At 39.6% G+C, this 26,083-nt stretch overlaps 2 protein-coding genes across 2 annotated transcripts in view; one reads left to right on the forward strand and one right to left on the reverse strand.

The window, feature by feature from the left end:
* The window catches only part of LOC310948715 (ecto-NOX disulfide-thiol exchanger 2-like), a gene marked incomplete at its 3' end in the record, with an annotated part of 123,526 nt that extends 122,712 nt beyond the window's left edge, over window positions 1-814 (forward strand). The window contains exon 15 of the mRNA XM_083915933.1: window positions 683-814. Coding sequence (XP_083772059.1) covers window positions 683-814 — 132 coding nt within the window. The remainder of the gene's footprint in view (window positions 1-682) is intronic.
* Window positions 815-2,721: 1,907 nt separating this feature from the next.
* Window positions 2,722-20,523, reverse strand: LOC310948596 (solute carrier family 4 member 11-like). Its single transcript, XM_083915776.1, has 20 exons — window positions 20,479-20,523; window positions 14,859-14,909; window positions 13,947-14,042; window positions 13,508-13,551; window positions 12,143-12,362; window positions 11,962-12,043; window positions 11,637-11,760; window positions 11,125-11,334; window positions 9,288-9,372; window positions 9,003-9,128; window positions 8,780-8,893; window positions 7,672-7,804; window positions 7,275-7,348; window positions 5,922-6,201; window positions 5,417-5,523; window positions 4,929-5,094; window positions 4,584-4,757; window positions 3,690-3,885; window positions 3,186-3,355; window positions 2,722-2,819 (listed from the first exon to the last, which is right to left on the reverse strand). Exons 1-20 carry the CDS (start codon window positions 20,513-20,515, stop codon window positions 2,753-2,755), a joined length of 2,556 nt encoding a protein of 851 aa, XP_083771902.1. The 5' UTR covers window positions 20,516-20,523; the 3' UTR covers window positions 2,722-2,752.
* Window positions 20,524-26,083: the final 5,560 nt, after the last annotated feature.

The raw sequence follows: 26,083 nt of genomic DNA on the forward strand, positions 1-26,083 counted from the left end.
GTGGAGGTGTGAGGACTGTCTGTTTATGTTTGTGTAAGAAAGTAGTTTTGTGTGGCATCTAATGAGTCTTATCCTGTGTTTTTTTTTGTTTTGTTTTTTTTGCATGGATGTGTTGGGGAACGGGCCTACCAGACACATCCCACAGGGCCCTGACTCGCGCCCAAAATGTCGCTGAATACACAAACCACAAAGAGATACTAAATGACCACAAACAAACACATACCAACTACAGACTAACCAAAACTCCTACAAAGAAACGACTACATGGACGTAAAGTGACCATTAACAGTTTCAAATGACTGCAAAGAGAAGCAAAACAACTAAAAAGAGATGCAAAAAAACCCATAAAAAGATGCAAAACAACTTCAAAGGGATGCAAAATGACTAAAGACTCTTTGAGTTTGGTGTCTTGTTCCTATGCAGTCAGGGTGGGGGGGCCTCTGACATGTCTGTGCTTAGGGGCCTATTGTCTCATAATCCTCACCCCTCTGTGTGTGTGTGTGTGTGTGTGTGTGTGTGTGTGTGTGTGTGTGTGTGTGTGTGTGTGTGTGTGTGTGTGTGTGTGTGTGTGTGTGTGTGTGTGTGTGTGTGTGTGTGTGTGTGTGTGTGTGTGTGTGTGTGTGTGTGTGTGTGTGTGTGTGTGTGTGTGTGTGTGTGTGTGTGTGTGTGTGTGTGCCTGCAGATTAACACCAGTGAGGTGGAGGCTCTTCTTTCTCGGCTGCCTTTTACCTTCAGACAGGAGCTCACCGGAGTCGGAGCCAGTCTGGAGAAACGCTGGACCTTCTGTGGCTTCCAGGGCATCAAGAGCACATAGACTCTGTTGGCAACGATTCTGGGACATGGAGGAGACAACAGGTAGACAAGGCAACACAACACAGGTACATCGAGGACACGTGGAGGAATCAAATCCTGCCCACATCTACTGGAGAACTGGACTACACCTGCAAAGAAAAGAGCACAAATTATTCAGCTGTGTGATTGGCAGAGTGATAAATAAACAGGTTATTGTGATGGCAAATTAATTGGTGGCATCTCTATGGTGACCAGGAGTTGGATGTGTTTCTATGGTGACAGTTGCGTCATCTCTCACTCTCTCCTCTTTAAATTAACTCCTGGGATTTAACTAAAAGTTCCAACCTCAGCGGAGTCATGGGAATGTGTTGTGTCTTTATACTCGAGCCCACAGTTTGTGCAGCATACTGGCAGACCTGGACTAAAGGGCTATGCAGGAAGGTCATCAGGGTGTTCTTCAACCTCAAAACTCTGGCTTCCTTTTTCGCCTCTTCTTGATTTTGTAGAATCATGTGAAATAAATTATTTCTCCTTCACCTTTCTATGTAGGCTATTGAAAGTGCATAAGAGACGGATACCAGTGATGTTCTTGCCATTATAAATCAAGGAAAGGATAAATTGGCTGTCAGATGACATTCACACAGTGCCTTCCAGGTCTGGTTCATTCAACAGAGGCAGACTATTATCTTTGTCCAATTGAAATCCAAATTATTTCATGTGAATTACAACAGACTCTTTTCTTCTGCTGCTTTCGTAAAATGTAGTTTCAAGTATGTGATAAGTGTATTCACTGCCTCATGGTAGAACAGAGTGAAAAGTAGTTTATTTTTGTTTGTTAGAAGGTTCAAACAGTTCACGATAAAGTAGTTGATGCATTAATGGTGGAACAACAATTTTGAGCACATCAAAGGAAGTAAAATGCATTTAAAACTAGAGCGCCTGGTTCAAACACGTGGCTTTACAGGAAGATGAAACAAAATAATGGGACAAAACCTGGACACAACATCTAAAGGTGGTGACTTTTGGGAAAACTATTCATGCTTTATGTCTGTCCAATCTTAACTTTATCATCCTAGTTTCTCATAATGGATGTTATGAATCTGCCTCGTGTTTTTTCTGTAATGCACTTGTGAGTACACATCTATCATCGGCCTAACTATGCTGAAGATGAGCTCCTACTGCCATCTATTGGAGTCATTTAACAGTCGGCGCTTTACAACTGTCAATGCCCTTGGCTCAATAAAGGATGGCATTGTGCTGATGCTGTGTGTGATGGTGCACTTCTGTTCAGTGACTGGTGGTGCATGTTAAGTATTTTTCTTTTGATATCGAGGAGGTTCAGTACAATGAAAAATGTTCACCCGGTTTCCTTCAAAGGGCTTTATTTGTGTAACAACAGTTTAATTTAATCCAAACATTACAATGCACAGAACAAATTACCTTTATGCTAACATACTTTATCATGTTGTGTGACATCTGGCGTCACTGTGGTTGATTCAGTCGATATCAGTGCGAGGTGACACTTCACTCTGCATGTTTTCAACTATGAGAAATCCCTTCTCACTTTGTTAAGTGATTATGGATTTTCTATGGTTATCACATCACACTTTAAACCCAAGTAGGAAGCAGAACAAACAGCTCTCTATCAAACAATACGATTGATGACAAAAAAAAAGGAAAACAGAAGAAACACCTTCTTGAGTATATTATTAAATACAATACAGATGCAGGAATGTTAGACATTAAAGTCAATCAGCTTCACTGATGGTAGATGTGTGAAGAACAATGAGAAAGCTTATGAGGGGTGTGAATGGTCGTCCGGTCACCAGCAGAGTGCTTGCATCCAAATCCTGCAGTCCAAATGCATTTTGTTTAGTTTCTAACACAATCATTTAGTTCTGAGTCTGTTTCCCTTCCAACTGGAGGAAATAAATCCTTTCGTAAGGTGTGCTCTGTGGTTCTACATGTGCTGGGCGTCCATGATATCCAGATATTTGGCGTCGATCACTCGGGGAAGCAGGCTGGTCCTGAGATAAAATAAAAAGAGAGATACTGTAAAGTTATATGCGTTGTATGGGAATAGTATGTAAAGGTATATATCCTTCAGACTCAAACATTATGATAATTTTTTCATCCATGCCACTAGTTACTTAGACTAAAAATGTGCCATCACTAAGCCCAAGCAGAGAAAACAATAATTAAATCACCCATTATTTTCTCAGACTCAAGAAAGCTCCCTCGAGCGCCACAGAAGACTTTATCCAACTGTTTTCATTAGTAAACTGATCTAGAGTGGATCATTAATCTTTGCCGAATGTCAACATGCAGATGTCGTAGCACTGTGTTGGTTTCCATGGTCCCGCTCTGCCCCCTGTTGGCCTGGGTTGTCTTACCTGACAGGAACCAGCAGGATCATCAGAAGGGGGAAGACCATCTTCATGTAGGGCAGAGGATACATCCCAAACGCACACAGGATGATCAGCTGGATCATCTGTAGTGTTGTGAAGAAGTGGATCTTCCTCTGAGGCACACGGCGGATGTAGTGTGTGGGAGGGTAGGAGGTCTACACAAAGAAATGCCAGTTTGATGTGGTTACAATGTTTTCAAAGGACATTTTACTCAATATTTTGTTTTGCTAATATAAAAGTGGAGGACAGCCCATGATCGACAGGAAAATGGGGAGAGGATTATATGCAGCAAAAGACCATGGGTTGCTGCAGAAAAGAAAAAACTAAATTGCTGTCACTTTAACTCTTAACTTTCTCTGCCCGCTGACTATCTGGATACCATGTTTTTTCAAGCCTCTACCACTGCGTCAGCCACCATGTGAAGTGTAATGGATAAACAGGAAAAACAAACCGATCGACCATTCACACCACAGTGTCCTCCCTGCTCACCTGTTCCTTAAGCAGCAGGGCCATGCGGTCCACCATCTGGTTCCCATCAAGCGAAGTGGCTGCGATGTAGAGGAAGAGGCCGTAGAGGACGGGCTTGGGGATCCACTGTAGAGGAATGGGCAGCATGAACGCAGAGAGGCCGATCAGGATGTTGGCCACCAGCGAGGTCAGACGAGTCTCCTTCACACTAACAATACTGTTTGACACAAAGGCAGAGAAAATAATAAACACTTCTTATCTGACTAGAGAACATGTACAGTACTTATCTTGATTAATACTGTTATTTGTAACCTCTTATCTTATATTATGGCCTAAGTGTGGACAAGATGTCAAACAAAGAGTGATTTTTACTTTACAGGCCCTAAACAGGTGTTTTGGGGCAAACAAAAATAAGAAAGAAGTCCTAATTTTTTATTTTTATTATTTGTATCCCTTTAATCATATTGTTGGGAACCAGTGATGGCATTGATGATTTTTTAACCAGCTAAATTATAATTATTTACCTCAAATATCTTAATGAATAAATTATCAACTCTAATTTATAGTTAATATATTTTAATAAATACATGTTTTTTTGTTTTACTGTTAAGTGACTGGAAGTGCATGTTAAGTATTTTTTATGTTGATATCAAGGAGGTTTGGTACAATGAAAAATATTCACTCAGTTTCCTGTAGATTTTAGTTTGAATTTGAATAAAGCCAAAGTATCACAAAGCATATTTTATATTATTTATATATTTTTAGTTATTTTCTCAGTACTTGAACCGGCATCATTGTAACAAAGACTCAGACAGACAACAGACAGTTGAAAGAGTTTTCGACAAGCTGGAGTTTTTTGTCTGGATGTCTTTCAAAGCACCTCTTGGTTTTTTCCCTTGTTTCAACTTTACTCACGTTGTGTAGAGGTGTCCGTTCTCTACGTGCTGTTCCACTTTAGCCAGCTGACGGGCGTGCAGGGAGGAATGCGGGAAGGCAGCGTGCATCCATGGCAACCCCAGACAGGACATGAGGATGTTGATGAAGCCAGTCAGCATTAAGTCCCAGTGGAACGCTGTACCTTTTAGCAACCTGGTTCACACACAAGTGGTTTGTCCATGAAAGACATTAGCGGTACAATATGACCTATATAGAATATAGATCAAACACTCCAGACTTATACAATAAATAAGAAACACTGTGAAGGACATATGTTACAGTGCATGTTAAATTTCTTGTCACAGTTCAAAGTCGGGGTCTTACTTGTGTTCTGGTACATGCGTGAGTGAGATGACAATGTTCTGGTCGATGAAAATGAGCAATGCAAGAAGGAAACCCAGCCCGACGGCGCTCAATGTGTTCATTCCCGACAGCTTGTTAAATGGAGGGAAGTTGAAGATGGGGCCGTCGTGAACACTGAACATGGGAACTAATAGAATGGAAAACATAAACATCTCTAACATAATTTTATCACATTTCCAAGGTAAAAAAGGGGTGACTACATGATGGAAGAAATGCCTGAATAGTAAACTTTGATGCTAGCAAGCTCTGTTTTATAACCCAGTGTCTCTGGCCCACATTGAGTCAGACCCCACACTGTGTTGAAAGCTCACTCAGAGCAAATATTTTCCTTTTTTCCACCTCCAACAGAGGACTTATGAACAGTGAAAACTGTTCTGTGCCAAGGTTGTGACTTTAAGTCTCGAGGGTGCTATGCTTTCAGTTATTTTATTTGAGAGATCTGTACTCACGCTGTATGTCAAGGAAAAGGTAGGAGCCAATGAAGGAGAATATCACCACAGAGATCGGCAAAGCACAGTCAGACACCACCTCTCTGACTTTGTCATTGAGATACGGGCTGCGAGGAAAAGAAACCCATATTTCAACAATTTATGACAACTCTGATGTCATAAATATGTACGTTTTACTTACAGCCATTACTCTATTTGCTAATATAAACCATGTCAAGTAATGAAAGTTTGAAAGGGAAGTAATCATAACAAAAACACACACTTTTATCTACCTCATGTATTACATTATTACACCTGGAGCCAGATGCATAAAAGATGCATACGCACACCAAATGTGAATGCATTTGCCCTCACATGAACTGGTATTTATAAGGAAACAAAGTGCGGTGAAAATGTGCGCACCTGACCCAGTTGTACGGCAACATTCATTTGTTTACTTCACCAAAGGCTACTTGCTGTGTATATTTCATATCATTTAAATAAATGGTCCTTTAAGTGAACATACCTCCTCTTGATGAGGTAGAGGGCGTAACCCAGCCACAAAGTCCCCAACATGAGCAGCAGACAGAGGACAGGCCTTTCTCTTGTTGTCAGCACCAGGGACTCGGGCAGGAAGACTAATGCATGCCCTTCTGCGTGTCCCATCAGTGACATGGTGTCATTAAGATGCTCGGGCGTGTTTCCTGTCTGGTTCTTCATCTTCTCTAGAATCTCACCAATCTGCTGAAGCACCAGCGTGCTGTTTGAGGTTGCCAGTGTAGGCCCGTGGTAGAAGTGCTTGAAAACTAGGAAGTGTGGGTGAAAAAAGAAAGGGGTGAAAAGATCATTTTCACATGAGGGCAAACATACACCTTTGCTTGTTCAGTTGCCCAAATTAATTCTGATTTCTAAGGCAGGTAATTGCTGCTTCCATGCTCTCGTTTTTAACAAATTTTGTTCATGTTATAATAACTAATAAGATAGATTTTACATACCAAACTCTGAAGTTTCATCATTTGATATGTTGAATTTTTTTTCAATAGAGATTTTTTATTATCTCGCTACCACAAGAAAATATGTCATAATGTACATGAACTATATCCGGATACGTGAAAAAGCATATTGTAAAATGAGAAAAATTTCCTGTGATAAGAAAACGTATGATATAATAGTATGAGAGAGAGTATATGATGATATATACATATAGACATATACAGTATATGATGGTGATATAAATACATGTAGACATACAGGTATATATGATGATGATGATGATGATGATATATATACTTATTTACTCAACTATATTTATTCCTGCTCTTATAGAAAACATTTCACATATTTGTCAAGTCCTAAAAATGATCTAAGGCTGAAGTAGAGACGATAAAATGACACACTGTTTGAGTGTTTTCATCCATATTGCGCGACCTTATGGATATAATCCCCTTTTTATGTATTCATTCACAGTATATTTCCAGCCATTGGAGCAGCCAACTGAGCAGGCAGTTGGATGTAGTTTAGTGAAAAACTACAACTAACTGAGGCTTAAAGAGGAAAGAAGAAAACTGTAGAATCCATCATGCTTATCCATTTATTTCCTGTCTTGTGAAAAAGATATCAGCAGACGCTGTGTGAAAGACTACATTATACTTACATTATAGAGTTTTCTGTGTTTCCACAACATAACAGGGGGCCTGTTTGATTTCATGCTTGCTTTTCCACTAAAGATTCTGTGACGGATATGTACTGTATATTTGCTACATTACCTACAACAAACGCTATGCAGGATGTTTAGACATCCCCGACAGCGTGGAGAGATAGCTGTGCTGCAGAAGCATTGAAAACATGTTTTATGAAGTCTGACCTTGGCTTGACTTACTTTTGACTGTGCCTTTCACTGCATCCCCGACAAATGCTATGGAGATGAACAATGCAATGACTTCTTCTGTTGAGCTGGAAGATAAAAAAAAAATGCACAAAAAAAGAAAGAAGCATACTGTGATCATTAATGTTTTATGAAAATACTGTTTTTCATACAGACACAGACATAACAGTCTGTTCAAGGTGAAATGAAAGCCCAGATAGTGAGAAAGTGCACATTGAACTAAATCAATAATTATGGCTGAAAACAGGAAGTCACAACAGCAACAACATGTGTCTTCTCTTATCAATGACCTCCCCTCAGTGCATGGCCACACGGTTAGTCACATATATTACAAGTTGGGGGCTTTTATCTGCGATATGTCACCGTAACAAATGTGGTGTTGTGTATTCACCGTTTGAAGAGTTTCATAAACAGGCTGACATTGAATAAGCCTCCGATGATTAGAAACAGACTGTTCCATAAACCGATGCAGGCGTAGAAAGCATCGAAGTCAAGGTCGTAGTCGTCGCAGATTCCCCTGATGACTAAAAGACATACAGAAAAATACACACATGCATTTTATTGCATTATAACAAACAATTTCACAGAAGCTGTCTGGTAACCTGGTTCCAAAGTTTTACAGGGATAGTTTGGATATTTTGAAGTGGGGTTGTATGAGGTAGTTATCCATAAAAGTGTGTTACCTGCAATAGATGGCGATCTGCACTCCCCTAGTTTATATGAGCAATATACAGTAGATCGAGCTTAACGTTGTGATCATGTATATATTGCTATTTGTTGTGTGCTGTATTTGAACAAATTGTGTTTTGATGTTTTGTCAACATATTACTGAATTTCCATGCCAATAAAGCAGTGTATGCTATATTAAGAATATTTTTACAGCTTTACCTTGCCATCAGACAGCCTGTTAAAGTTTACACGGACTCCACTGACGATAACAATCATTTTGCCATGCAGAACAGAGGAGTTGCTGGCCTACTATAGCCTTGGTTGTTAAGTTTGTTTTTTTGTGTTGTTAGATGTAACCCTTAAACACTAAACTCCAACAATAACACAAACAAACTAACCCATTGAAGCAGCCGTAGACAAGCAACTTGGATATTTTGAGATAAAATTTTTGTCTTTTTCAATGGAGTCTGGCGGCTTTGACGAGAGCATAGAGCAGCCTCAGTTCCCCCTGTGTAAACTTTAAAAGGGCTCTCTGATGGCAAGGTAAAGCAGTGAAAATTGTCCAAATACAGATTACGCTTGTTTAAACTGATATTGATTTTTTTTTTAGGTGACCAAAACACGTTAAGCTGCTGTTCCCATCCACAACTGTACATTGCTTAGCTTCCGTGCCTGTACTCCTGCATGCTTCTTCAAATTGGAGGCGTGCCAACCGTCATCTACTGCAGGTAACACACTGACTATGGATAAGTACCTCATACAACCCCTCTTCAAAAAAACCCAACTACCCCTTTAATTCACCTGTTTTAACAGTAGGACACAAAACACACCGCTTATGAAGATGGCGAGTGGTGCAGTGGTCAGTGGAATGACAAGTGGAGAGCCAGCAAACAAAGAATAGATCACTCCTCCAATGCTCTGGCCAACAATGGTCTTCTGAACATCTATCACAAAAAAAAAAAAAAAATTCAGTACCTTTGTATGGTTCAGATTAAATAATTAATAATATTATAGGATGTTGCAGATCAAGACAACAAAGACAGGAGTCCATACCTATCTCTCCTCTTGTACTTTCGTCATTCAATGAACCAAAGGCAATGGCAGGCAGTAGAATGGCAATGTAGAGGAAAATAGCGGTGGTAGTGTACTTCAGCAGACAGCGGTCCTTCCCAGTTATACCTTAATGGATTATTTAAAGAGTTCATTCAAGATTTGACAAAGAAAACCTCAAGATATCTTCCAAGTGAAATACTTTTAATTTAATATTGTTTCTCTTGTAATTAAGTTAAATGGATTTGTTCCTACTTAGGAAGCAGAGTTAAATGAAAATATTAATACCATCTGTGAAGTCTGAGGGGTAGAGAGGGAGTCTGCGACGTAGGTCATCATAAACACCTTTACCAACTTTAAAGAAATCTTTACACTGTGAAGAGAAAGGCATCATTTAGTCATTTCGATGGGCACTCATCTACGCATACTGTAGCCTCATGTTGACTAGCTGCAGAGTCGTCTAATAGAGCGACTTCTTGCCTGTAAACTGACATTTGCATGAATACGCTCAAGGCTCCACTTTACATTCTGGTCCTGATTTTCATACATCATTCAAAATTGTGGAAATAGAAATATCACATTTTAAGACAGGCTGAGTGGCACTAACTTGGAAAATAAATCACAGTACGTTTAAAAGAAAAAAAGATGTGAGGGACAGCTTTGAGTGAGAAGATTAAATATGTTTTGAGTGAAACTTCCATCAGTTTGAAGATTTATCAGATGCCAAAACACTGTACAGTGACATAACATTGAATTGGTCGGAAATACTATGAGAGAGGATTTTATAACACGGTAATGATTTTATCCTTGGGTCGACAATCAAGATGAAAACAGTAGAAATACACAAAGTAATCAAACAGGATTGTCAGTGGTGGAAAGTAACTAAGTACATTTACTAAAGTACTGTACTTAAATACAGATTTTAGGTACTTGTAGTTGAGTGTTTTCTTGTCATGCCACTTTATACTTCTACTCCACTACATCAAAGGGAAATGTTGCACTTTTTACCCCACTACATTTATCTGACACTATAGTTACTAGTTACTTTACAAACATGAGAATGAAAGTACAGCTGAAACTGATAAATTGATTGACAGAAAAATATTTTTGGTTGAATCATTTTAGGGTTCCAGCTTCATAAATGTGACGATTTACTGCTTTTCCTTTTAATTATTTATTTTTTCCTTCCAGTTGCTCCTATTTGCAATGCACATATTTGATTTGGCATAGATTTTATGCCAGATGCACAAGCCTCCCTATTTACAGTGCCCGGGGAGAGATACGTGTTTTGATAGTGGTGGGAAACCGGAGCACACTGAGGAAACCACAGTTTCTTTTTTTTGTTTTTAGAACAGTATAAATAATGGCATCCAGTGCAAGATCAAAGATACTGGCACACCTGAGTGTCCATCATTACTTGTTTTTCTATTATACAACGTTGGAATTACAGAACAGGTTAAAGGGGTGGTTTGGCAGCAGCAAAGCTGCATTAAAACTGTTCAGGACATCAGGTGTAGCCCCAGCCTGTTGTTAACTTTGGTCTTTTACAACCCAACTAAATGCTTTCTCTCTAGGCAGTATTTGGGTGTTCCCTCTTATCCACCCTCCTGCTGATCACACACATTTCCTCTTAATTTAAACACTGGACATAATGAAGTACTTTAATATTACATGGAGCTGCACACATTCTGTTGCCAGAGTCATGGCAGACTTGGCAGCTTTTTCAGTTTGTTGCCCAGCTGCTTTTCGTTCCTCGGGCCTGGCTGATAGAGTGTGGAAACAGGATAATCAGATAATCTGGCTCAACTACTTTACTTTACTGCATCACATCTTTATATGCCTGGATGGAGCGGGAAAACATGAGGGTGGTCTCCACATGTGGAGAGACCTAACAGTCAGTAGAGAATATAAATGTTGGTTTTACAAGTAACAACTCCTTGTTAGGTAAAGTTATGTTTCCTTTTTGTCATATATTTAGCTTTTTAAGTTTTTGCTTGTGGCATCCTTTTTCTAAAGCTATACAGCATACTTAACCAATCTTAGTCGTATGGCCCCTTCTGCACTGATTACAGCACAGAGCCAAAATGTCACAGTCTGTTTTATCTTCTTTGCTTTTGTTTCACACCTTAAGTGGTTTTCCCTTCCGTGGATCTGAATCCTCCACTTCCTCTTCGACCGGCTTCTCCGTGACAATGGAGAGCTGCTGTCGCTGGAAGACCAGCTCCTGTTTGAACTCCTCCTGGGTCTTGGCCTCCAGAAGCTTTTGTCTGAAGGAAATGTCGGAGAACATTGTGGCAAATGTTCTGCCGAGTTCGATGGCCGTCTTGGTGCTTTTCTGAAAAGGATCACAAAGTTAAACAGATTCTGTCTGTCAATTTATGAGGCATTTCCACTGCATGTTATGGCTCTACTCTACGAGTGGAGTTAACTCCACTCACTTTTTTATTAGGTTTGTGAAATAAGCAATCTCAAATTTACCAGTTTACTATCAAGGAAGGCTAAAACCAGCAAACATCCACATTTAAGAGGCTAAAAGCGAGGATTTCAGATATTTCTTCCTTAAAAATGTCTTCTAGATTGTCAAAATAATTGCTGTAAGCTTCCAGATTGCTTTAAAAACAGAGAATTGTCCCTTACCGTTCGAGGAGGAGCCAGGATGAGGATGACATAGCGAGCCTCACAGCAGTTGACTCCCCAGTTCTGCGGCCTCTCCAGGCGGGTGATGCAGACATGGCGTCTCTGCAGGCTCTTCACATTGGAGCTGATTTGATAGACAAATCATTTATTTTGGATCAGTGGTTTATAAAGGATTGATTGTGTTGCGCCCGAACACACGCGCACACACACACACACACACACACACTTTTGTGCTGTCCCTGTACAGTCTCAGCGACAGCTGCAGGCTGGAAAAATTAGTCAAAATAACACCCTTTCACATAAATATTATTGCAGATGAACTCACAGAATACAAAGCCAGGACTGCTGGTAACGAATGCCAGTGGAAGTAGCCGTAACACCCTGGATGGTTTCTGACAGAAGGTGAACTGCAGGAGCGTAAAACATTTCAATGAACAGTCAAAAGTAAATGGATATGTCAAGCATCCTCTAAAGCAAACACTTCATCACAAATATCTATTGCTCACCGTTAAACTCCTTTCCCCCTGCATCTGTGAACATCGTGTTCATGACCTCATCCGGGTCACAGCTCCCATGGCCGTCCTCCACCACATGCGTTAACATTCGCCTTAGGACGTCGTCCAAAGTGGCAGCTTTCTCATCCAGAAGGATGCTTGCCTGGGCAAGGAAGCTGTCCAGGTCTCTGTGGGCGCGCACTTCCTCCTGGAAGTTCATTGGCTTCACATACTAGTGTGAGCCAAGAACAACGGACATTTAATTGATGGGGAAAAATGTCGTAGTGCAAATAAGTGGAAGGGTCATTTTCTGATTTTGCTGACTGTATAACAACAACACAATCACTGCATTCAGATTTTTATTACACATTTGGAGATTTAGCTTTAAATTGGGACAGATCTTTTCAAGGCTGTACTGTATATTCAGTGGTGTAAAAGAAACTGTAAAATGGTGCTTTTTTGTGGTAAAGCCCCAGACTACTTGCATTAGCAGGGTGTTGCAGCTACCTCACTGAAACTGCTGCGGCTCGCACACGTGTGGTGTCCATATATATAGCATGGCTGCCTGCCTTTCTGCATTGAGTTTGCCCATTATAATGGCCATAAATAATAGAATGTTTCATTTAATCCTATCATAAATGTTTGTTTCAGAGAGAGGAGGTTGAGATTCAGTCCACAGAAAAACAGGAGGATTTTTCATTTGAAACAGAAAGTGTTGACTTAAATATAAATATGTGGATATTTTTGATGTCTGTGACATTTTCTGCATATATTCACTGAAGCTGAAGTGAAAGCTCTGTCAATATGACATCTCTTTCTGTCTCTTTGCGCTGTGAGCGCACATGAATAGACGAGACCTCGACTCTCCAGAATGTTCAATTTTTAAAAAAGCAACAATTCCGACGATGCACATGTTCATGCAGACTGTGTGGCTCTGGCATAATTCTGCCAACCTGTTCTCACTCCCAACTCGTTGAATATGGCAGCTTGGTTAGTGACCCTCAGCTTCTCGTACTGAACACAAGGCACTAAAAGTATTAATAGTGCATCCACACAAATTTAAAACAAAAGAACAAATATAACCAAAAGAGGACTCTTTCAAAATGAGAGTTTCTAACTACAGAAACAAAAATAGAAACAAAACCTCACAAACTAATCAAACCAGCTTCAAAACTAAAACACAGATAAAACAGCACCCCTGAACCTTGAGTGTAAGGTTCAGGGGTTCACCTAAATATAACCATACGCTGCACGATGAAAAGTGACACCAGGGGGTCCTGACTAAGCTGAATTATTTGACGAGTTGAGAGTAAGAATGTGTTGAATTCGGCAGCAATGATTATGACAGAACACAGGGAGGGTAAAAGCAAATCTTACTTTTCTTGTTGTGTTCAAAAGACCAAACCCAGGACAGTCAGGATCTGGAAATAAAAGCCACAAAGAATTGTAAAATTGTGCTCACAGTCTCAGCCTTCAACCCCTTATATTTACTCTGATCCCTACTGAAAATCATTCTTTCATATTCTTGAAATAACTAAAACATCTCTCAGGTATTAATAGATAAACAGAAGCACTAGCTGCCAGTTATGTCCATGAACTTTGTCTCAGTTATCGGAGCTGGCGCACATGGTTTCCTAATTGCGGAGGCTGCGAATTATTCTCAGACAGTGAAAGTCACATGAGTAGGAGGCAATTTGATATCACTGCACTGCCATGAGCCATTAATCTGTACTGTTGTATGATGGAGGCATTTGTTCTCTCTTACTTTTTTCTGAGAACAAATCACACCACAGACAAACATTGCTTATTCAAACACACGCACCTGATACACTGATCTGGTTGTCATAGATGTGGCCCTTGTTAGTGACGGGTGAATCTTTCCCCGAATCCTCCTGTTCCCCATCCTTCAGTTCTGTGGATGAAGATAAAAACAGGTCACAGTTGAGTGGCAACAAAGTCTCAGTTCATACACAACTTTATTTTCAGCCAAGCTGGAGTTTCTGTGTCGAGATTATTGCTTTTGGCTGTAGCACTTTGTTTAAATTCACTTTACCACTGAGGAATAATAAAGGTAATTTCATAGATGAACATAACAATGAGATAAATCTGGTCCTTGTATCAAGGTTAAGATGTAGTGCCAGCCACATTAACATTGTCTCCAGTATAAGGGACAATTTATTTTTCCCTCTCACCACTGACTCTGCCATCTGTTGACAAGCACACAGCAAGAGGGAGAGAGAGACCCAATAAAAAATCCCCCTTAAACCAGATATGCAGCAATATAACAATAGCAGCCCCTCGTAAATTCCTTAATTGTATAGAAGATAAATATGGCATCTCGATCACCAGCTTTTATGAGGGCGGAAAGAAACAGAATTAGAGAATCAACCTTAACCCTTCAAGAGCAAAGCTTTGAGCTATGATTATTCCCACTTCCCATCATTGACGCAGAGATCATCTCCCTCATTATTTTCCCATTAATTAACCTCTCAACACACCAGCGAAGGGACTAGCTGTGCTCACCAGCATGTGAAATGGGTCATCAGTGAGCAGCGAGAAATATTGGCATTAGCATGAATAGCTGTTGCAATAAATTTACATGTGTATTCTCGCTTATTCCCTGTGCTCTGTGCGTGCAGAGTAGATTATCGTGTACATAAAAGAACAGGACCCATGCTGAGAAAAGCAATCAAAGTACATAATCGTATGTATTACTGCAGCTACGCACCCATTTCTTGGAAAACATATCCATTCTTGGACCTCCCGGTAGATGGAGCCTCTGCAGGAGGAAAGACAAATGTTATTTACACTACTTCATACTCAATTTTTATTATAATTATGAAGTACAGTAGTTTATATTAAAATGTTTCCTTATTGTTTGTATTGACTTCCACTGCATTATGGAAAGGTTGGAATCATATGAGATATAAAATGTTGATATATTAACAGCTTATATTATCTTAACAATTGCAGATTTAGTGCTACATTATCAATAATGTTGAGTCATATTTAAGCTTCCTGATGAATGCAAGTCAAATATTCACTCTTTTTAGCTTTGGTCTCCAGGATTTGGCCTCCGGTTGACTTTGACAGTTAACCGTTTGGTGCTGGTCCGTAGTCAAGACCAATTTCATTGATTCCAAGTCAAGACCAAGTCTTGAAAAAAAATGGATGAGTCCTCAATAGCTGAGTCCAAGATAATTCAGAGTCCAACAAGGCACAAAACCAAGACAGGTGCAAGACTTGTGGACTCAAGTACTTCAGCCCTTGTACATTTTTTTTATAAGCTTTAAGCCAAAATCAGTTGTCTGATGCAAACAAGGTTGCAGGTTCTTAAACCAAAAGAATGAGCTAAAAGATGCTAAAAGCTCCAAAAATCTCACATAGTCACTATGAGCAACCCCTTTCCCATTACATGCAGTCATTTGACACATTGTTAATATAAAAACAGTGATGATCGCATTGTGCTGCAGCTAACACTGAGGACTCTCAGCTCATGTTACATTTGTTCCTGGCAGTGTGAAGAAAGCTTCAATGTGATATATAATGTAATAATATAATCTTATGGTTTACAGTATAATTCAAAAATAAAATACAAAAGTATTCGAGAACTGGTCTGTCTGGTCAAAGTGGATTGCAGGGGGACATGACACTACATTTTTAATATATATTTTATGTTAGTAGAGAGTAGACAGTGAGATGACAGGAAATAAGAGGAGGAGAGCAAGGTTGGGTACGCAAAGCAACAGAAGCATCAGCCAGACTCAGACCAGTCACATTACTGTTTGGTTATAATCAGCGCCTAGGCCCGCAAACACCATGACATCCTCAATATTAAAACACAAATGAAAGCATTAAAATCACTGCAGAGCTTTCATATTTGTGTGCAGTATTTGACAGACACACTGACCAGCACGTGGTGATAAAACTCTACGAAACCTTTGACTGTTTGACCCTGTCTGTGTGACCTATGCGACACAGTAGCTCTCACTTCACAGGCAACAAAAACAGTTTCACCAGCAGACATCAACAAATACAGCTGCTTCCATACAGCTGCACACACAATTTAAATATCTGAGCTTGTTGAATCATTTCTGCCAGTGTGGCGCGCAGTCCACCAGAGCTCGAACAGCCTTTAAAATAGCTTGACACATTACACTATATAAAATTATGGAGTTAGAAAGCAGATGTCAGATGTTAAAAAGGACGGTACAAACCGGTGCATGCTGAGAAACTGAAAGAGACCCTTTTGCTCTCGAAGACACCAGCTGTGTGTGATGTTTGTATAGGCGGTCATGTATCTGTGAGACACTGGTGTAGCTGTACAGATGAGCTCTTCCTTGCCTGAGGCAGAGGTTGGCTCCAGGGGGCTCCCGAGCAAGGCTATATCTCAAAGCAGATTAGACAGAACATTCCCAGGCCTCCTCCACTTCACAGGAGTCTGCACAGACAACAGGGGGCCTTATTATGCAACAAGCTGTTTGTACCAGAGGATGATTTAGTCTGCCTGATTGAGGCCTTTACTGTCTCGTCTCATAAAGATGAAGGTCAAGTTCAATAAAACTCTCCATTATATCTTATCAGCATCAACAGTAAACACTGACGACCAGTTTACAGTTCTGCTGCATACTTCTGTGTGTCACTGTGACAAATGTTTTCTCTGTCTGTCATCGTTCAATCAGTCCACACCGCATCAGTAAAAGTTTATCAGAGAAGTTGTTTAGGAGTCTTTCTGCAGGCCCGTGCATTACGATGGCTCATGCCTGCGGGTTTCCTGTTGGCGCGGCGGGAGGACTTCCTCACAAAAGTGTAAGTCAAGCCTTTGACATTGACACTACTCCTAAAAATAGTCTTCTAACCTTGTTCAGGAACTATTGCAAAATAGGTTATGGTGATTCTTTTGTAACAAAAAATAAATTCAAGTTCTAATCCTGTGACCCTGTGTTATCTTATATCTTGTTATTTATGCTGTTTGTCTGTTTTTTGTTAAAAAAAAAAAAAAAAAACATTTTAAAGGTCCCCTGGGTGCGTTTGTTATTCTTGGTGATGTTACGAGAATCTCAATGCTGATAGCTTTCACAGCGTCAATCTTTGCTGCGTTTGCCTTCATATTTATTCTCTAAAACGTCACGTTGTAGCAGGGTTCATATAACCATCTGTTGAATCATGTGTTGACGCTTGCACAGTATACCCGTTTCGTTTGTTGACTATAATCTAGCATCTACTAGGGAAAACTAGGCAGCTAGCTAAAAATAAAGGGGTACTTAGCATGTTGGTGAATATTGTATCACATCACAGTTTATTATAGTGTGCCAACGAGTGGCTCAATTGTACAGCCCTGTGTTCTCAGAGGGACTCTCGTTTTAAGCATGCACTGTATGGTGTTACCCAGTTCCCAGGTGTTACAGTTGATGAATCGCTCTGGGGCCCTGGTGGTAAGCTCATGCTTTAAATGCACTGAAGGGTCCTGGGGGGCCCTAGTGGTTAGCACAGACTATAAGCAACCAGAGGCCTGGTTGTCACCTTGTGCTGTGTGCAGTGAGGGCCCTGGCGTACAACTTGCTTTGGAAGTCTTGGGCCCCCTGGCAGTCTAAGGCCCAAGGGCACTGGCACCACTGGCGCCGTCCATAATCCAGCTATGTTCGTGGGCGTATACAGTAATTTAAACTAAAAGTCTTAAAGATTTTCATTAAAATTAAAAGTCTGTTAAGTCACTATCTGTTGCCAGGTGAGGTAACACAATGATGACTGAGCCTTTGGCCCACAGATGAAAGCCCTTACATTTGCAGTATTATGAACCGGGTGTCTGTGACGAAATTCCCAGGAAAAATCACAAGCAGTGCACAGATAGTGACCTATTTCCCATCACCCAGCAGTAGTTGGTCTGCCTCAGAGGGAAGGCGTAGTGGACCGAACAGACTCCCTAAAACTTGCTTGTATGTAAAGCAGCACTGTTGTTTCCGGTCTCTGCTAGAGTTGTGGGTAAAGCACCAATCAGGTAAATCAGGTCTTGGGTCAAAGCAGCAAAGCTATATGGCTATACGTCAAGGGGGATGTGTTGGTTGTGCTTCAGTTTATTCACTTTCTCGTCATCCACAAAGATGAGGGAGGTGTGGTTAGAGGCCAACAGTGATGTTCCATTCAAATGGGTCCACATTCAGGAGAATACACCACATTACTCAAGTTAAAGACACCCTGACTCAACTCAAAATATAAATATTAACTTACTCATGTTTTTTTTTTACTCTTAGTTCATCCATTCTTTCCTCTCAAGACTTTTTGAAATAGTTTGGTATCTTCTAACTCTGACACACTAATCCACCCTGTGCATTGATGTCTGTAGTTCCTTTAGCTCACTGGACAACCAAGGCTAACTTGAAGCCTTAAGCATCTTTTATAAATCCCTGCTATCTGTGGGCAGAGAATGTCCTTGAGCAACACGTAACAGAAGAGTCCTTGTTGGGTCTCTGGGAACAAGAGGTACAAAACTGAGAACTGAACTATACAAGGTCAAACCATCGAGGCAGATGAGACACAGTGTTCGAAAAATTACTGGGGTTTTGCAGCCTGGAGCCCTTAAATATGAAGATCTGCTTGTCAGAGTTGTGCTTTGTAGTAAAACTGGTATAAAAGATGTAAAACTCTTCTGTTGAAGCTTAATGAGCTCTGAATTTGACAATTGATGGTGCAAGCAGACGTACCATGACCAGTGTTTACTCTGTGGGTCACAATGTACACATTCATTGTCGAAATAAAGCAAATAACAGGAAGGAGGATCTACAGCTCATTTCACTTCAACACCTCAGAGGCCGACGATAAGGACTACCTGATGTTTGGATATCCAGCGCGATGGACGTGACCACTGGACCAACAGTAATCATGGTCACACAAGCTGCACTTCACTAGCCAAAGTACACATCTGAAGGTGTTTTCTTCTCACTTAGAGGATTAACACCATACTGGATGTCACAGTGGCGTCCTTGATGTCTGAGAGACTGGAGAGTTTTAATAGCCAATTATTTATAATAACGATCAGTTTTTGGTGGGTGAGACATAAAACCTGCGTAACATTTAGAGAACAGTCCTTGATGGGGATGCTGTAGGTTTGATGCAGCTTTTATACTCATCCCAATTGTATTATATTATCATCAACTTCAACCAGAAAATGTCTTAAATAAGAATGGAAAGGCCAGATTAGAGTATTAGACATTTTTCTGCTAGATAATCTTTTTAATCCTTGACCTGAGAAAATTCAAGTCCAACTTTTTTAACCCATTCATGGCACTGAACACTAAATCCATTCATACTCAGTGTTGTTGTGGGGCTACAGCTACTTTTCATTATTGATTAATCTGCCAATAATCTTTTCAATCATTGCCTTTGCTAAAGAGGTTATGTTTTTGGTTTGTTAGCTTGTCAGCAGGATTAGGGAACCAACAGGTTTTCATGGAACTTGGTGGAAGAGTGAAGCATGAGCCAAGGAAGAAGCCTTGACATTTTGGAGCGGATCTGATTCCCGGGGCGGCTACACTACACATTGCAAGATAGGGCATGGCTTTGGCGGTGGTCTGCGCTTTCAGAATGCCCTTCTAGTTTATCAATAGTTCTATAAAATGCAAAGAAATTATAAAAAGTTATTAACATGGTTATGTCTGACGATACATTACTGTAGCTATTACTGCTTACTGGAAAAGGTTTAAAAGCAACTTTAAAGCAATTATCAAATAATTGTTTTGAAGCTCTAGTGTGTTGGATAGCCTTTGTATTTTGCAACAGCGCTGATAAAAGAAGAAGTGTTTTGTAGCCAACTGGGAGATTGAATATACTACACAATAGGAGAATAAAGTTTCGGCTTTCCCACGTAATTCAACAACAGAAAGCTTTACAAAATAAGTAGTTTTGAATCAATTTAATCAATTTAATTCTGGAACAATTCACTTCACCAGTGTGGTACTATAAAGTGTATTAAAACAGATACTTAAAATAGTTTGCAGGTCTGCTGTGTGCCATTTATTGCCACATTGTAAATATTGACCCATATCCTTTTGACTTTCTGGCATTAGAAATATCTTGCTCATATTCTGTGGTGAACAACATAAAGACATAAAAAAGGAAATAGCAGACAAAGAAGCAGGCAAATAAGAGATAATAGAACTGTTCTGAAACTATTGTAGATGAAAGCTTACACTTTATATATGCTATAAAAACACTGTTGTCTACATGCAATCAGCACACATCACCACACAAACAGTATACTGTGAACAGCGTTTCTCCACGTGTTTGGCACAGTTGGTTCAGGTTGCACCACAAAAGACCTTCTCACCCCACTCCACCCCAAGAAAACTTACCAGATGGCACAAAATGGAGGACCTTTTTGGCTTCCATGTTCTCCAGGGTTTTAGTTTTTTTAGGTGAGATGCTTTCCAAAGGTCAACCCATCATCCTTCTGTCTGCTCCCAAACGCCCTGCACTCACCGGTTATTTCTTCTCAATATCTTTCATACACACACACATGCTGAGGTAAAGCCACCTCCCTGACCCTCCTCCAACAGCACATGGGTTTGAAGGAGGAAGTGGGTGGGCAGGAAGAGAGAGCAGGGAGGGTGAGGGGCTGTTTTTTTCTGCTGGGTCCTTGTGCCTATGAGCTCAGGTATATATAGCTTAAAATAAATTAAGAAGTTAATACGGCTTTCTGTGTTGGTATCACAGATTTCTGGCACTTATTGTACACACACACTTCTTTCACTGCTTTACTTCACTGCTTTTGAATTTTAAAAGAGCAGGGTGTAGGATGTAGTGGCATCTAGTGGTGAGGTTGTAGATTTCAACTAACTAAAATGTGTGTTCCTCTTAGCCCATTAATCTCAGTGCCCTATAAACACAAAGGTACTTTTCAAATGTACACATAAGCCCCATTCACACTGTGTTTTCATAGTGGGGCTGCTGCGAGAGAGACGGAATAGGGGAAATGTAAAAGTTATATTTACAAATCTTGCCACAATACAATATATTTAATGTGTGCATCCCCTTTAGGGATAATAAACATGTTGAATATGTTTACAAAACGTTTAAAAAAGCAATTTTTTTTTGGAAGAATGTAAAACCTCTTGTAGCCTTCTTCTTTCTTGCCTAGGTGAATGCATTGCTGCATTTCTTGCACGTCACTGCCACTTATTGTCAAGTTGTTGAATAGCACAAAATCACCTACAGGACTCAGGACTGTACTGCATTGTGTGTGCATGAACGTCATGATAAAACGTCATAATAGAAACTAGTGTGAATAGACAACATATGTGCATGCATTCACACACACACAACTTCACAAGCATTTGACCTCCACGCCAAATTTCAGCCTTCTGGGGCAAAAATAATTTTTTGTGGACTGACTCACGGACCGACAGAGCAAACTATAGAGCTGCTGGTCACAGCTAAAAAGTGACAAAACCTTAACATACAGCTCCATGGGGCTGCTAGTGGTCAAAAACTCAACAGGGAGCCCCTCACTATAAATAGCACTTCAATCAGTCTAAAGGTAGACACTGAGGATGCAAACCGGATATACAGTATAGTGCAGATATAAAGCCTGACTTGGCTCTCGCACTGGATGTCAGACCCTTTCCAGGATCTGTGTCACATTGGCGCCAAAGATGGTTGTGATTGGTTGAAGCAATACTAACAGCTCAGAGCGTTTTTCCAGCTATACCAGAATGTTAACTTCAAGTGTAATTCCAGTACAAAATCATCCCATGGTCTTGTTCGGCACTTACATACATAAAATAAGCCATCTAGACAGTTTTTTTCATGTTAGAACTGTAAACGGAGAAATCCGGGGGAGACGCTAACAGCCGGACGTCGCTAACACTGATTAGCTCGGGGCCGTAAGGTGAAGGCATTAAAACCGCTTTTTTAACCACTAATACTGCTCAAAATAACAGAAAACCTCTGCAGTAGCATGAGAAGAGTCCCTTCACATAAAACAAAGCACCAACAAAGTAGTTAGTGAACCCAGAGTTTATTGAAAGAGTGTTTTGAAAGACTTACCAACTGGCCCCGGGAACCAGCTCCTCTTATAGTAAAGTCCATTTAAGTCGATAACCAAATGCAATCCAAAAGGAAGGAGCCCATTGGTGCTTTGTTTTATGATGGCTTATTTGATGTATGTAAATGCTGAAAAAGACTATGGGATGATTTTGCGCCGGAATTACACTTTAATGTGAGACTAGACAAGGACACACTACCATGAAGAGACTGAAACCATGTGCAATAACAGACACAAACGTGCCTGGTAAACAAAGACAGAAAGAATATCTTGTTTCAAGGCCTCAAACTGCCCCCAGCTGCTATAAACCCACTGTAAGGTAACTCCACTGGTGATCATGGTGCTCATATATAAAGAGGAATATTAATGTAAATGTGCATCTTTATCTTGTGTCATTTATGAATTAATGATACTTAGCGGCAGTTGCTTGACACACACAAAAAAATCAAATAATGTAACAAAGTAACAAACGTGAATGATGCATTGCTCTGCATAAGATGTGGTACTTTCCTTAACAGAAAGCAGCATATACTGTACATATTAAAGAACTGATTCAGTTCAATGATGAGATCAAGTATGTGCTGGCCATGATTCATTAAGTATGCAGGTATCTAAAATAAACTCTCCTTATCATAATACACAGCAGTCTGTTCATTATCTACGGTATAATTATTGAATCAGAGTTTCTCAAGAACTCCATAGCTATTCATTTACAGACTGTCCCATCCTGATTTGATCTTCATTCATTCATATCTACTCAGGAAACTTTAAGTTTATAAGTAAGAATCTTACATTAAATAATTCACAGATGGAAGGGAAATAAAATACAGTGACCGGACAATTGGTACGCACCATAAGAACAATACTGTATAATTCTTAAAATCAGATGTATATATTATTAATTATATTTTTACTCTCAGGAGTGAAGAACGGCTGTCTTCAAAAAGTCTTTTAAAAGTCGCTTGGACTGGTCACAGCTGAACTGATGGAGGCAACGTGACCCGACTAACTTGTTTACGCAGACTGTGATGTTGTTTTTTGATCCAGTTTGACTCCAGAGGAATGCTCAGCTCAGTCTGAATGAAGAAACTCACAACTTTTTGATTCGGGCACATAAATTGTAATGCTGTGTTTCTGTGGATACATTTATTTGCTAGTTTTGAATTCTTATTAGGGACAAAAAAAGGGGAAAAAAAAGATATTACCCATGCAAGGGTTAGTTACTTTCTGCAGGGAACCTACCATGCTCAGGATTTTTTTTATTTCATACATGAGTTGAGTTTTGATGGATGGACGCAAACAAAGTCTCCGAATAGAAAAAAATCGTACATGTTAATTATAGGGCTAAAAGAATTGGGGCATGACGTTAACTTGCAACTTTTAAGACAGTCATTAAATGGCCCAAGGGGAAAAAAAAGAAAAAGTAAAAGTGCATGCATGACTTTCCCCTTTATTGCCATGAGATGGCAGCAGTCTGTTGTTCAAAAACAGCATGAGCAGCCAGAATATGACTCACTTGAGGATTGAATAAGCAGAAACTGTATTGTCCATGCTGTACATATGCTCACTTTAAATGTCACATTCCTCATCTTTTCTTTGTGAAAGAGGCCAATTAGTGTCTTGACACTGATATTAAACATATAACATATAATTTATAAACGTATAAATAGTTCTCACTCTATAGTGCACTAAAAAGCTAAAGTTCCCTGAACTTAATAACATTTCGGGGGAATTTGCACGTGGGAATCGTCTGCCAGCTCATTAATCACAAACTACATCAACTTTGTATTCTGAATGTTAGGTCTCCGCTGGAATGTCATGTGTGGTAAATACAGTATGGCCTTTCCTACAGTATATGTTTGTTTATGTGGTTGATGTAAATTAATCAGATGATATATTTATTTAAACAATAATTAGATCATTGGTGCATTTGTCTATTATATTTGATATACTGTTTTATGAACTATACAATATATATCTTTAAATGGTCGAATAGCTATGAGTAATCTGATTATCATTTATCTAACCAAACCCCAGCCAAAAATAACTAGATTTTTTAAATAAAGGCCAAGATTTGTGTATGTGTCCTGAATAAAATTGAAGCCCTTTTCAACATACTTCAACCAACATTTTCCAGATTGTCAATGCTTTATCATCACAGCTGGGTAAAGTTTTATTTAAAATATTAAAAGATACTAAAAAAAGAATATTAAAATACTAAAAAAAATCAAGCATTTCTTCAAGGGGTAAATTCAAACTCAAGCATCTTCCTAACCTTGAAAACACACCATGTCAAAGTAAGCATTTTCCAAACTTTGTACAAACCCTGTTATTTCAACAGAGCTCATTAACCACTTAGATTGATTTAAATAAAAAGGCAAGCTAACATTTAAATAGACTTCACACGTTACCTCAAATAGCTCACTCATACACAAAAACATGTACACGCAGGATGTATTGTCAACTTTCATCGGTGGCATAGCAATAAGTCAAACAGTGACCATATCATTACTAACAAAGAGGTCAGCAAAGCGATTAAATGCTGCATTAATAAACTAATGTTCTGTGGTCAAGGGGTTCATTGCAAGTGCACAATGAGTTTAGTCTACTGTGAAACATTAATCAAACTCCAGGAGCACCTGAGGGGGAAAACACACACACACAAAAACACCTGAGGGGCATTTTCAGGAGGAGGAGCACAAGACATATTAAACAAGCATATTTACATTATTGGTTATAATAGCAACAAAACATTATGCTTGAATAAATAGTCTGATAAAATGTTCAGAAAGTCCTATGATCAAGAGTGGTTAAATCATTCAGTAATGGGCCCCATATGAGAGCTACTGTCTGTTGATTTTACTGACTAAGAGCTATAAATGTGTAACTGCGAAGCTTACGGTGATCATTTTTGCAGTCAAACATTAAATATGTGCCTGTGTGCATAGACTGTGCAGTGAGATTATTACTCGTACTGAAGTGCCAGGAGAGATTTGCCATCAACTGACTTCGTATCTGATGTTGGCAATGAGTACAATAGATTTGGAAATATTGTTGCCATCAGTTTAACATCAGACAGATGTAACAATTAGACTTAGAGACCAACTTAATCTCTGAATCAATAAAATATATTTAAATGCTCATCAGGTTCACACTGCAACCTTTTTTCCATTATGGTCGTCACATCTACAACCAACACCGTTCAATGCATATCATCCTAAACAACGTAATGAAAAATACATGCAAATGAAAACACATTTGATAATAGCGGTATTGTTTCATCACATGTGTGTCACATGTTTCAGCTTTAGTTTCATTTTATGTTTAAAAAGAACCCAAATGGTACAATCATCCCATCTGGTTCTCACAACACAAAGCAGCAACACCAATGAGCATTTACAGATACTATTTTAAATTTGTTTTGGCATTATGACTCTTACCTTCAGAAAAACAATTCACAGTGACTCCTGACATCTCCTCTGCCTTCTTTTTGGTCTTCATCAAATTGGGATTCTTGCAGTGCAGCCAAAATGTTTAAACACTTTGTATACGGTGATGAAAACTCCAAAAAGAGCAGAGATGGGAAACTGTGTTTCCTTAAAGAGAGTTGCAGCATGAGTAGTCTTGCCGGCAGGCCTTCGGGTAGATTGGAGTTGGTCGCAACCAATGAATAACACCTTAATGTCCTCCCTGCCAATCACAGTGAAGCTGATTTTATGTGCAAAGGTAATGTGGAGGGTCAAGGTAGGCTTTGGGGAAAGAGAAGGGGGAGGAAAAGAGATGGGGGAGGAAGGTGTGAGGAAACTACTTTTAACCCCTACTGGGATTCTTTGATATTGTAATACAGCTGTCCTGTGAGACATTTATCAGTTCAATGTTATGCTAAACCATGAATGCAAGTTTTTGTCTGTAAA

This window comes from Echiichthys vipera, assembly GCF_963691815.1.
Source record: "Echiichthys vipera genome assembly, chromosome: 6".
Lineage (NCBI taxonomy): Eukaryota > Metazoa > Chordata > Actinopteri > Perciformes > Trachinidae > Echiichthys > Echiichthys vipera.